The sequence below is a fragment of the Podarcis tiliguerta genome, assembly GCF_965153285.1.
Source record: "Podarcis tiliguerta genome assembly, chromosome: 16".
In the NCBI taxonomy this organism is placed as follows: domain Eukaryota; kingdom Metazoa; phylum Chordata; class Lepidosauria; order Squamata; family Lacertidae; genus Podarcis; species Podarcis tiliguerta.
Window position 1 is genome coordinate 16,428,923 of NC_139549.1, and position 13,266 is coordinate 16,442,188.

Genomic DNA, 13,266 nt, shown 5'->3' on the forward strand with positions numbered 1-13,266 from the left:
CAGAGGTTACCTGGCTGAAGGCAAGGAACCTACAGATATAAGGATGGAGGAGACTCCGCCCCCTAGTGGCTCCGCCCACCCCAACTGGAAGGACCCCGCCTCCTCCAAGACACATTGCCAGATCAGAGAGAAGAAAAGTGAGTTGAGTCTGAGAACCCAGCACAGGTTTGTGACCTCAGCCTCAGCCTCTGGGAGGTCCCTTTTTCCTCCTCTGGTTCAAATGCCTCTCATAACAAGCTACTGTCTACTAATCAAATCAGGCACTAGGAGATTTATTTCTTTGGCCCTCTGTTCTCCCCAGTGAGGCCTCCGGGATGCTACAGTCTACTTCCCTGGGATGCCGTGAGGCAAGGGGGCGTCCCAAGGACGAACACCCAGAAGAGGGTCTTGAAGCTGGATTCCCCCCCCCCCGAATATTTCAATATTTTCACCAGTGCTTTTTTCCTGGGGGGACGCAGGGGTAAACGTTTTGTGAATCTTTGTACTTTTGTCCATTTACTGTATTTATTTTTCCTGATTTGTACTATAAAATGGTGATTTTCTGGAGTCAAAATGAGAGCACCCCTAAACATTTTTTTTAAAAAAGCACTGGTTTTCACTGACTTCTACAAGAAGGAGCAGTCAATACTCAACAATAGACAACAGATGTCTATTTAATTACATTTAACTTTTAAGTCATTTCTGTTTTTAAACTAAGGTGCCATTTCACAAATTGCCATGTGTCCTTGGAGGCCTATAACCATGCTCTATCAAGGTTGCATAGGCTATAAAACTATGCCAGGTAGATCAAAAAGTAGTGGGGGTTTTACGTCTTGGTCAGTTGTTGTCAGTTTGTCCATTAACATCAAATCCCAGAGTTGTGAGATCCAGATCTCAGACAGCTGTCTTCAATCTTAAATTCACTTTTTGCAGCAATTTGTGTGTGTTTTTAAAGCCCTCATGAAAATTCTTCCGTATTTTTGCATGAATTTCTCTTAATAAATGCATTTTTGTCTGCAGTCGGGGCCAGGGAATGGGGAGAAATGGGATGGGCTGTGCATTTAAAAGCTAGACTGATCAAACCCACACATATAATATCAGCCTTCAAATCTTTTGCCTTTGTCTCTGATACCTTTCAACCTGAAGTTTTGGAAACCTCTGATTCCAGCGATGCCCAAGTGCCTTTTGCCAACAGCTGCAGGGACCACCAAATGAGCAGCAAAACACGGGCATTGACCCCCTCTGTCTTCAAGGAAACTGTCATAGAATCAAACAATTGTAGAGTTGGAAGGGAACCCAAAGGTTCATTTGGCCCAGCCTTCTGCAGTGCAAGTGTTTTTTTTTTTATATAATATTTTTATTAAGGTTTTTACATAAAAAAACAAAATAACAGAGAAATACAAAAGTACAAAAATACAAAACAACAGAAAAAACAACACAAAAGAAAAAGAAACAGAAAAACAATTAAAAACAATTCCATTTCGTAATATTTCTTGCATTTACTTATTTCCCAGACTTCCCCACGCCTCCCTTACACTGTATTCCAATTCATATATTTGATCAGCAAATCCCTTCCTTCTGTCTTACCTACTTTTTAACTTGATCTTGATATCTTAATGTGTCTTAATCTCCTTAATATCTTAACAAATTAAAGCCTTTTAATTTTACACCTTTTAACCTTTGAATTATCTATACTCCTTCACCACTTTATTGCTATTAACCTTTTACGTTCAATCCGATGACGTTCTAACATTCATTAATCTTATAATAATTCTGTAGATAGTCTTTAAATTTCTTCCAATCTTCTTCCACCGTCTCTTCTCCCTGGTCTTGCAGTGCAAGTGTTAGGAACTACACTGGATGGTAGAGCATTCTTTTTCCTGAGGAAAAAGGGTCCCAGCTCCTCAGGGAACCCAAATCTGAGTTGAGGCTTAGCTTGAAAATCAGTGCCCAGCAATGTGGCTCAAGAATGAAGTATTAGCGAGCACCATGGAGCTTGTGCTTATTCTTTCAGATAGCCTTGGCATTTACAAGATGGCTCAAAACTCGCCAGTGTTCCTCCTTATTCAAGGAAATGATTTGGGGCCGTGTAGGTGGGATCTGGACACACAAAGGTCTCCTTCTCCCCTCTTCCCACCCTTATCAAGATTAGGGCGAAGACCTCTTGGGTCGTCCTCAAACTGACACCCTCCACACAGCATCATACACCCTCCCACAAACTGGTTACCCTCACTGTCATTTATAGAGTGACAATTCTGTTGCAAGTGATAAAACCTGGTAGCAGAAACTAAAGTGGTTGTTGTTGTTGTGGTTTATTGAATTTATATACCGCCCTATACCCTGGAGTCTCAGGACGGTTCACAGAATAAAATCAAGATATAAAATCACAAAATACATAATACAAATAAAAACAACAACCCAATAGCCCTCCCCAAAAAAACAACACATTTTAAAAGGGCATAGGATGTAAATCCGATCAACCAAAGTGGTGGTTTAAAAGGAACGTTTTTGCCTGGCACCTAAAGGTGTATAATGAAGGCACCAGGCGAACATGCCTGGGGAGAGCATTCCACAGACGGGCAGCGGCGGAGCAAGCCGATCGGGCGACTGGGGTGGCGCACGTGCCCTGCGCCCAGGGGCAGGGCCAGCTAGGGCAGGACACTCTATGGGGCCTCCAGAGTCTGCCTGCCTCCTCCCACTCAGTCGCCCTACAGCCGCCGTTTGGCAGACCGTTTGGGCAGCGCGGAGCCTGCAGGTGCCCAAGCCACTGTGTCACTCCCGTGTGGCTCGGGTGCGCTGCAGGCCCCGCTGCGAGTGCCGCCTAGCATTTTGTCAGCCCCTTCAATGGTGACACCTGGGGCGACCCGCTCCCACCGCACCCCCCTTCATCTGCCCCTGCAGATGGGGAGCCACTGCAGAGAAGGCCCTTTCTTGTGTTGCCACCCTCCGGACATCTCAAGGAGGTGGCACATGAAGGAGGGCCTCAGAAGATGATCTCAGGGTCCGGGTAGGTTCATATGGGAAGAGGTGGTCCTTGAGGTATTGTGGTCCTGAGCCATTTAGGGATGTGTAGATCAGTTGTGGGTGAGACAAGCCAAGAAGATCTGAGTAGTTAAACTTTTGTACAGTGATACCTCGGGTTACAAACACTTCAGGTTACAGACTCCGCTAACCCGGAAGTAGTACCTCGGGTTAAAAACTTTACCTCAGGATGAGAACAGAAATTGCGCAGCAGCAGTGGGAGGCCTCATTAGCTAAAGTGGTACCTCAGGTTAAGAACGGTTTCAAGTTGAGAACGGACCTTCGGAACGAATTAAGTTCGTAACCAGAGGTACCACTGTATACAGCCTTGTAGCTGCAGCTTACTGCTAAGTAAAGTTTGTTTCTTTTAATGCAGCCTGTGTGGGTATTGCAAATGCCACATGGTGAGAGCAGTGGGATAGCTGTAGTTCAAAGTGCCACCAAGACACCAGAGAAGATTTTGGACTCTGATTCGCCTGCGACTATATCACAGGAGGCAGAGTAATCTTGTAATCTTGTAGATGCTACCATAATTGCAAATCCTGCATCTAGGTCAGGATAGACTCCAAATCTCATCCCCGCCATGTCCTGCCGGCTGAGTAGATGGGAGTCCAACAACCTCAAAGGGGTGGGCATCACAGCTTCCTTATCCCTTCTCTGAGGATACCCCAAACCTCTTATTCCCCTCTCTGTACACATAGAATTGTAGAGTTGGGACCTCCAAGGCTCATCTAGTCCAACCCCCTCCAGTGCAGCTCAGTTTTTCCTTTAACTTGCCCCTCTGGCCCCACTGCCTGTCCTGCTCCAGGCAGCAACCCCCTCTTCTCCTCTCACTTCATCCCCTCTTCCTAACCAGCTCCCTGGCCAACCCAGTTCCCTGCCTCCGCCCTCACTGCCAAGGTCAGCAAAAGAGAAAACAGCATACGAAGCTCGGGGGAAATAAAGCGCTATTAAAAAATGAACAAGGGCATCCAATTGCCATTCACCTGGATGCAATTATGTCATCAGTAACTGCATTATTTCATTGTGCTTCTGGACATCTTACAAGGAACTGCAATTCTGAAAGAGCTCACTCACCAGGGTTTTCTTTGGCAAGGTCCAGCCGGGAGCATTATCCACGTGGAATGATGGTACCCAGTTCTCAAACACCCCATGGGCCAAGAAAAATGTCAGGTGATGTCTGAAAAGAGGCCAGCTTTGGATTGTTGTCACAATAAGCCTGACATTTCCGTCGCTTTGATGGAAACGGTTCTAAATGTCACTGAGCAGTGTGACACGGCGCTCCTTGAGCCTTAATTGCAAGATTAGAATGTGATTTGGCTAGGACACACGCTTGGCTTGCAGAACGCCTCACTTTCAGGCATCTCCAGGTGAAAGCAAAGCAGACTTTCCTGAGGCTGATTCGGGAAATGGAATCAACATGTCGCGTTAAGATCCTGGGCGCTTGCGGCCAGAGCACGCAAATGGGGACAAGAATTGCTGGAGGAGGCTGAAAGAGCGAGCTTGTGGCTTTTGGAGCCTGAGGGTGTGTGTGGCTGATTGCTCTGTGCGGACACAGGATCTGAGGTGGGGGAGATAAAGCTGAGAAGAAGCCAGGCTGAGGGGATGTCAGGGACTGGACTGAAGACGAGGGCTGGGGATCGCCCCCTCCTTCTCCTCTGCTTCCCTAGGAGGAGGAGGGGAAGGGGGGGGAATCGCCCCACCTTCTCCAGCAGTTTCAAGAGAAAAGGGAGACAGGTTTGAATTACAGCAGAACTCAGAATATTATTGGCACAAAAATGGAAGCAAGGAGAATTACCAACGAAAGAAGAATGGCAGATGAAATCGATGGACTATGCAGAATTAGTTAAACTAACAGGAAGGATTCAAAACCTACAGGGCCAGAGACTATATGAACTCTTCGAAAAGTAACTGTAATGAACGGATTACGCTAGTAGGACTGTAATAAGTTTTGTAAGGAGGACTATTTGAAATATTGCAAGAAAGGCTATGGGGAGAATTATTAGTTAATGATAATTAAGAGTAATAGAGAAATTAAGAAATGCCGAATAAGTGATAAAGAATGGGAAATCATCAGAGGTGTTGACGGAAGTCTAAAATATTGTATAAGAAGTTATGTTATATGATTGTTGGAAATGATATGTTAAAAAAACCAATAAAAATGTGTCTGTGTGTGTGTGTGTGTGTGTGTGTGTGTGTATTTACAGCAGAACTCAGGGCTGCCAAGTTATGAGGTGTTAGGAGAAGGACGGGGTGGGGGAGAACTGCCGGCAGAGACATCCTTGGAAAGCATGGAAGAGCCCCCATCCCCGCGTACACGCCGCTCAATTAGAATTCAAGAGCAAAGGGCTCAACGACATTTGACTCCTGAACACCCCCCCCCCTTAGAGCCACGGGCTGTTGCTGGGGAAAGAAGGGAATGAGTTCAGAGTGAGCAACGTCACTATGGAGTTAGGGACTGAATTCTTTGTCTTGCACCAAGATGACTGAATGAAACAATAAATACGAACTTTCTTGTATCTTCCTTGATGCTACCGGGGGAGGAGAGAATTCTCCCAAGCCTGACAAGGGAGGAGTTAGCAACCAGCAGCAGTCAAACTTAGCTCAGTGCAGATCCTGGGAGATCACAAACTGGGGCGTTTACGAAGGCGTTTAGTAGGGGAGTTGAAGGGGGAGTCCTTCTGTCTCTCGGTGCGCATAGGACCAGAGACATGGAGGCTGAGGGAGCTGGTGCAGTGACCTTTAACACCTGTGCCATGTTTGTCATTCTGCCAGAGAACAAGCAACAGTACACTTGTAGCAATGGCAAGCTGGTTGAGGCCCGCCTAGCCACACCTCAAGCAACAGGGCAACATGCAGAGTTTCTTGATAGAGCTGAGCTGGCTGAGATTGAGCACCAAGATAGATGAGGTGCCTCCAGGGTGGAGAAAGATTGCCCGTTGCAAGAGTCTAACCCCTGGAGGAATGTGGTGCACAGACGTAGGACAGTCACAAACCACACTTGGTCATTGGAGTTGCAAATTTGCTTCCCTGCCCTCACCTTAGACACTGATTCTGGGTCAGAGGAGCTAGGACAGCAGTTGCCAACCTCAGAAGACACAAAGGCAGCTGTGAAAGGAACAGTGCACAGAATGATTATTACCACCCTCCAGAGGCGAAAGAGACAGGAGGAGATGGATTTAGAAGGGTCTTTTTCCATTCTTGATCTAACCCCATCAAATCTGTGGATGAGTATGCTGATAGTGTCCTTGCTGCCTTCCATGGAGACGATGTTGGAGAAAGGGAATTTCAGGCTAGAGCTGACAAGCTGGGAGGAAGAGGATGGGGGGGCGTCCCGCAGGGGTGGGGTGAGCGTTCTGGGAGTGGGGTGCCCAGCGGGGGGGGGCAGCCCCGATGGAAATAAGGGAGATTCCCTTATTCCGAATAGGATTCCTCGCAAGAAAAGGGAAAAGTTGTTCATTCTACTCATGTAAAAACACGCTGATTCCTGGACCATTCAAAGGCCAGACTGAGAAGGCGATTGGGCCGGATCCGGCCCCCGGGCCTTAGTTTGCCTACCCATGGGCTAGGAAATAAAAGCTGAAAGTTTCGGGACAAAGGAAAGGACTTCTTAACTTAGTGCGTCATTTATAATCATCATCCCATTTTAGGCTGTACCTCCATGGTGAGAAGCTGAGGCACACAAGTGGAGCACTGAAGTTCTCCTTTGGGCTTCTCAGAGAGTCAGAGTGGTTAGAGCAGGGGTCTGCAACCTTTAAGACAAAAAGAGCCACTTGGACCCGTTTCCAAAGGAAAAAAAAACTGGGAGCCGCAAAACTCGTGATTTTAAAAATAACTTTTTTGTCACTTTTTAAATTATTTCTTTGTTTGACCCCTCAGAATTACTCCTCCTCATAGAAATAAACGTTAAATTAACAAGTTACCTTTTTTTGTGTGTGTGTTCTTCACTCCCCTTCAAAACAGTGACCAGCGTACATGCCCCTTACAATGTAGCGGGTGGGTGGGCGGGAAGGTGACGTCGGGACGGTGCGTGACTAACGCACGCACCGCCCCCATGCGACGTCACAGCCAGTACAGCGCCCTCCACAGTGGAGAGTGTCGGGGCGCACAATGCGCCTCCTCCCCTCGCTAGTATTCGCCCCGGAGCCACGGCAAAGGTGTAAAAGAGCCACATGCGTCTCCGGAGCCGCGGGTTGCTGACCCCTGGGTTAGAGTATTGGACTAGGACTTGGGAGACCAGGGTTCCAATCCCCGCTTGGCCGTGAAGCTCCTGGGGTTTCATTGGGCCAGCGCTTGGGCATGTTTCCTGCCTCAGATCTCACAAATCTCAGCCTAACTGACCTCACAGGGTTGTTGTGGAAATTAAATGAGGAGGCAAAAATCCATGAACGTCTTGAAGAAAAAGGTGGGATATAAATGCAATAGATAGATCAATAGATTGATAGATTCTATAGGAGGAAGTTTGCTGAAACTGTCAGCCAAGTTCCTTTGTCAAGCTAATGCTCTTGACCTCTCAGCTAAGTACCTGCCATGCATATCTTAAGGAGTGAGTTCTGTTGCCATAGAAACAAATGGCCTTTCCTGCCTCATTCGGCTGGATGCATCATCCTAGCCATAGTCCAGGGGTCAGCAACCTTTTTCAGCAGGGCTGGTCCACCATCCCTCAGACCATGTGGTGGGCTGGACTATATTTGGGGGGGGGGGTGAACAAAGAGATGCATTTTAAATAAAATCACACATTCTACTCATGTAAAAACACGCTGATTCCCACAGGATGCCTACCCCTGCCATAGTAAAAAAATAAAAAATTGTGTCTGTGAGAGAGAGAATTTTTGGATGGTACTGGAAGCTGGCTGCACAGAGTCTTGGTTCACTCTGTGCTAGACCCAAAGCTGTGACCTGGGGCTCCCCTAGAAACCTAATGGGAAAGTGACATCTGTGGGGTGTTGTGAGCCCCTCCGTCCTATGCTCAGGCTGAATATATGTGTAAACTAAACCATATATCCAAAAGACACCCGTCTCTTTCGACGTTCATTCCATAGAAACCAAACCCTGGGTAAAGCACAGGTATCGCTGGAGTCTCTCGCTGCCGGACAATTGGGTTGAGCGCAATATTTATTGCAGGGATGAAAGAGAGGTTGCTAAGAGGTGCACCTTCTGCTTCAAGGTCAAATAAAGTCAGGAGGAGGCAAAAAAAAAAGACCCGACTCATCACTGAATGTGTGTTACTCACACAACACGGCAGTCAAGTGGCGCAGCTCCTATAGGACCATACCATGAATGCAATGGGGGGGGGGGGGAGAATTGAGATTGGACCTTTCCATTTCCCCTTATCTAAAAAATATCCTTGCACTTAGAAAACTAGCCTGTTGAAGAAGATGGGCTCTGGCAGCCCTCACATTCTGTGTGTTGTATTCAAGCATGCATATCTTTCACCCGAACAGGTAAAGTTCAGCAAGGGCTGTGGTATCCATTTCTGATTATCGTGCTTCTCTATCCAGCTCACTCTCCAGAGCGGCCATGATGGCTTAAAGGGACACTCAGGAGAAAAGCCTGATGAGGAATGGTTGAGGGAGTTGGTGATACGAGAGCCACCTTCAAGTATCTGAAGGGCTGTCGAACAGAATATGGGGCAAGCTTGTTTTCTTCTTCTCCAGCGGGGAGGATCTGAAGCAATGGATTTGATTGACAAGAACAGAAAACTAAACATTGGAAAGAACTTTCTGATAGCAAGAGCTGTTCGACAGTGGAGTGGAGTCCCTCAGAAGGTGGCGGACTCTCCTTTCTTGCATCTTTTTAAGCAGAGGTTGGGTGGCCAATGGTCAGGGATTCTTTAGCTGTGATTTTTTTATTTTATTTTTGGCCAAATAATACTTATTTGTTTTCCAAATTTTTAACGAATCAGTAACAAATTACATCAAATTTAATATATTTTCCCTCAAATTTAATACATTTTCTCTCAAATTTAATACATTTTCTCTCAAATTTAATACATTTTCTCTCAAATTTAATACATTTTTTTTCCTCTTAATTTTTTGTTTAGCCATGATTTCTGCATCGCAGGGGTTGGACTTGATGACCCTTGTGGGAACCTTCTGACTCTTTTGTTTCTATGAAAACACACAGTAATGCTTGTGCAAGTCAATTTTATTATCCTACTTCGGAACAGTGGGAAGAGAGTGATTCTGGGGTGCGGAGGGGACTGCGGTGGATTCCAACGCCTCCTTTTAGTGGGAGAGTTTTCTGGCTTGTGTCTAAGTGATTACATTGCAGGTGCGGAAGGAAGGAAAGGGGTAAATCAAGCGGGGGCTTCTCTCCCACCGCTGCCAGCAAAAGTGGGCATCAGCATTCAGAGAGGAGGCCAAATCTTCAATACTCTTCAAGGGGGGGTTCAAACATTTCCTCCTCCTCCTCCTCCTCCTCCTCATCCTCCGCCTCTTTAGAGATTCCTTCCGTTCTTCCAGGAACATGTTCGCAATCCTCATCAATCACAGTTGCCCCTCCATATTCCTCATCTAGAAATATTTTAAATGTGCAGTCGTATTTCTAAAAACGGAGGTAAGATGGGGGGGGGGGGAGAACAAGAGACACATGCAAATTAAGAAAACAAAAGACGAGAAATCCCATGTATTGAAGACAATCTGGCAACACACTTATTAGGAAAGAAGGAAGGGGCTCTTTGGTTTCAATGGTTTGCCTCGGGTTAGACACAGCCATGGACTCAGGCTGCAGCATTCAGCATCCTGAAAAGACCACCTCTTTATGTTGGGGAAACAGTCAGAGACAGACGGCAACTGCTTGGTTCTCCAGGTAATACAAGCAAAGGAAGGCTGAGCTGGATCTAACATAAGGAGAGCCTGCTGGATGAGGCCAATGGCTCATCTAGTCCAGCAACCGGTTCTCACAGGGGACAACCAGATACCTGTGGGGAGCCAGCAAACATGACCTGAGCACAAGAGCATCTCTTCCCACCTGTGGTTTCTTCCAGCATTATTGCCTCTGACTGTGGAGGGACAGCACAGTCACCATGGCTAGGAGCCATCAATAGCCTTCTCCCCCATGAATCTGTCTAACCCTCCTTTAAAGCCATCGTGGTTGGTGGCAATCACTGCCTCCTGCAGGGGCGAGTTCCAAAGATTAACGCTGCTTAGCTATTATCCTTTTCCGCCCTGCTGAGCTCCACAAGGGCAACCCAGAGACTGAGGATGGGGGAAGCCGATAGGGGTGGCCCTTGTAAGAAAATGGGACTGTGGGGGGGGGGGAACAGGCTGAGGTTGGTAGGGCAGTGCCCCATTCCCCCTAAAGGGCCAGCCTCCCTGTTGCTCCCAGGACATGTTAAGACATCTGACATCATCTGGCAGTCCGGACTAAAAAACAACACCGATTCTGTTATCTTACCTCCTGTTCAGATTCAGGTAGTAGCACACAACCCTGGCTCTCCAAGTACAGATCGGAGTACCGCGGGACGGAATCCTCCTGGTTGCTCACGTCATCCTTTGTGCAGTTGGTTTTCGCCAAAGTCATCTCAAGGGTGACTATTATCCCTTGCGCCTTCTGGAAGCAGAGAACGAGAAACACTTTTGAGCTGAAGCTGATGCATGGCTCTGCTTGGCCAAGTCGTCTCCAGAGGTGTAGGCTTGCATAAAGGCAGGGCTTAGCTTGGAATGTGCTAAGTGCGTAAAATGCAAAAAAAAAGGGTATCGAAGCATGTGCAGAGTGCCTTTCGCTCGCCACCAGGGAATTGCTCCCAACCCTTAGAACGCTTGGCATGTCAGGCTGTTGTCGTTCTTGCATTTGTATCTCACCTTTTCTTCAAAAAGCTCAAGGTGGAGAACATGCTTCTGCGCACACACACCCTCCGTTCTATCCTCACAAGAACCCTGCGAGGTAGACTAGGCTAGGAGAGAGTGACTGGCCCAAGGTCACCCTATGGGCTTCACAGGTGAGTGGGAATTCAAACCCTTGTCCCCCAGGTCCTAGTTCAGCGCTCTAACCACTACACCATGCTGGCTCTCTGAGTCCCTCCAGTCTAGGGTTGCTTTGTGTCTGCAATTTTGAAAATTCAGCAAAATGTCTGGGTTTTTGCAAGCAGAACCAGGAAGTGACTTTTTAAAGGGGGTGGTGGGGGAGATTCTTGCTCTTGGATTCCAAACACCTCCCGCCCCGCCCCCCGGTGTTCTCTGACTACAAACGTCATACTGTCGCAGATTAAGGAACCTAACCTCCCCCCGCCATTTACAGAAATCATCATCATCATTATTTTTGATAGGTAATTGGGATTTGGAGAAATGTAGAAAAGAGGGAAAGGGGTTTGTGTATGATTTATTAGTTAATTGTTTTATGTAGCCTCTACTCCATATATTAAAAGCACTCTTAAACCTCTTTCAACATTCATGGTTCTCCCCGCTACCGCAAGAAAAATAATCGTCAGAAATGTAGTTTCTTAAGGGTGCTGACTCACAGAGTTCCAAGCTTTCCTAACAAGCTCCAGTGCAGTTTTCCAACCAACCAAAAATGCATGTACTGGGGCGAAAGTGTGCCTAAGAATGTAAGTAGCATGCAGAAATGCATTGTGTTTGGGAAAAGATGCCTGCAAAAAATGTCAGACAAAACTGCATGCAAAAATTTTTGTTTATTAGGAGAAATCTGCACCCAGATGGTAAGGGATTTTCATGAGGATTTTTTTGAAAGAAATGAATCCGTGGATTGCTGGGATAGCTCAACTGGTAGAGCATGAGAATCTTAATCTCTGGGATGTGGGTTTGAGTCCTATGTTGGGTGAAGGATTTCTACAGTGCAAGGGGTTGGACTGGATGACCTTTGTGGTTCCTTCCAACACTACAGTTCTATGATTCTAAGCTGGATAACTGTACTTCAGACTGGGAAAATGAGGGAGCATCAGGTTGGGAAGTCCTGGTGCAGAGGGAGGGCAGGGGGCTCAGTTGCACCCACAAGCCCTACTGCCTGAACGCTATAGGAGCCTCCACCCTATACAAGGGGAATCTCAACAGAACAATATTTTCTAGTTCCCCACTTTATCTGTGCCTTTTCTCAGCCTCAGGAGAGAGGAAGGGCCTTCTCTGTAGTGGTTCCCCATTTGTGGAATGCTCTCCCCAGGGAGGTTCGCCAGGCACCATCATTATATATTTTTAGGCACCAGGCAAAAAACATTCCTCTGATTAATATCCAACAGCCTTTTAAATACGTCTGAGAAAAAGGGGGGCTTGTTATTTTACTGCATTGTTTTCACTATTGACTTGTTTTTAATCCTGTATTGTATTCTGTGCCCTGAGAGCTTATGATGAAGGGTGGTTCTTAAATCTAATAAACAACAATAATGAAGGTCCCCAGGTGTCTTACACCCGAAGGGTAGGAACCATACCAATGGATTCAAGTGCCAAGAATGGAGATTCTGACTCAACATTAGGAAGGACTTTCTGAGGGCAAGAGCTGTTCAACAGTGGAACAAACAGTCCCTCAGAAAATGGCGGGCTCTCCTTCGCTGGAGGTTTTCGCACGGAGGTTGAATGACTATCTGAAAGGCATTCAGCAGTGATTCCTGCATTGAAGGGGATTCAGCTAGATGTATCCTTGGGATGCCTGCCAATTCTACAATTCTAGGATTCTATGGTCCCATAGTCCACACCCACACAACCACACACACACACTTGGGGAACCTTTCACAACCTCTGCTTTGCTCACCTCGACATCCATATGGCTACTCTCATAGTGCTTGTAGTAATTGCCATATCTGCTTCGCCAATCATGTTTGTTATAGTGAGCCACCGCCATATGCTTCATGAAGTCATCCACTGGCCTTGCGCTGTATGCTGCCTCCTCCTCCATAAACCTTCTACGTGCTTGAGCCATCATCCTCTCACGGTCCTCAAAGCTGCGTGGCATCCAGTAGTCTGAATCTTCCTGGCTTTCCTCCTCTTCCCAATCCCCCTCTTCTTCTTCGGCCGAAGGTGGCACCATCTGCTCCTCAGGGACAGGCTCATCTCCCCAGGAGGGCTGCTCTTCTTCTTCTTCTTCTTGCCCCCATGCCGGCTGCCCCAGGAGCAGGGCTCCCACGAGGAGCAACGACAAACACAGCCAGGATCTGGTCATTGTGGCAAGGAAAGGCTGGGAACTCAGAGGCTGCTTGGCTGGAGGCGAAAGCCCTGCAGATATAGGGATGGAGGAGGCTCCGCCCCCTGGTGGCTCCGCCCACCCCAACTGGAAGGACCTGCCTCCTCCAAGACATGTCCACATCACAGAGGAGAA

General features: G+C 47.2%; 1 protein-coding gene across 1 annotated transcript; it reads right to left on the bottom strand.

Moving 5' to 3' along the window:
* Nucleotides 1-9,129: 9,129 nt before the first annotated feature.
* On the bottom strand, nucleotides 9,130-13,158 carry LOC310665894 (uncharacterized protein). The gene is made up of 3 exons (XM_083416303.1): nucleotides 12,703-13,158; nucleotides 10,399-10,554; nucleotides 9,130-9,546 (listed from the first exon to the last, which is right to left on the bottom strand). Exons 1-3 carry the CDS (start codon nucleotides 13,108-13,110, stop codon nucleotides 9,370-9,372), a joined length of 741 nt encoding a protein of 246 aa, XP_083272429.1. The 5' UTR covers nucleotides 13,111-13,158; the 3' UTR covers nucleotides 9,130-9,369.
* Nucleotides 13,159-13,266: the final 108 nt, after the last annotated feature.

Coding starts and splice junctions, on each gene's coding strand:
- LOC310665894 (XM_083416303.1), bottom strand. CDS start 13,110: ATGACCAGATCCTGGCTGTGTTTGTCGTTGCTCCTCGTGGGAGCCCTG. Junction 10,555..12,702: donor GTAGCCATATGGATGTCGAG/GTGAGCAAAGCA, acceptor CTCTGCTTCCAG/AAGGCGCAAGGGATAATAGT. Junction 9,547..10,398: donor TACCTGAATCTGAACAGGAG/GTAAGATAACAG, acceptor CTCCGTTTTTAG/AAATACGACTGCACATTTAA.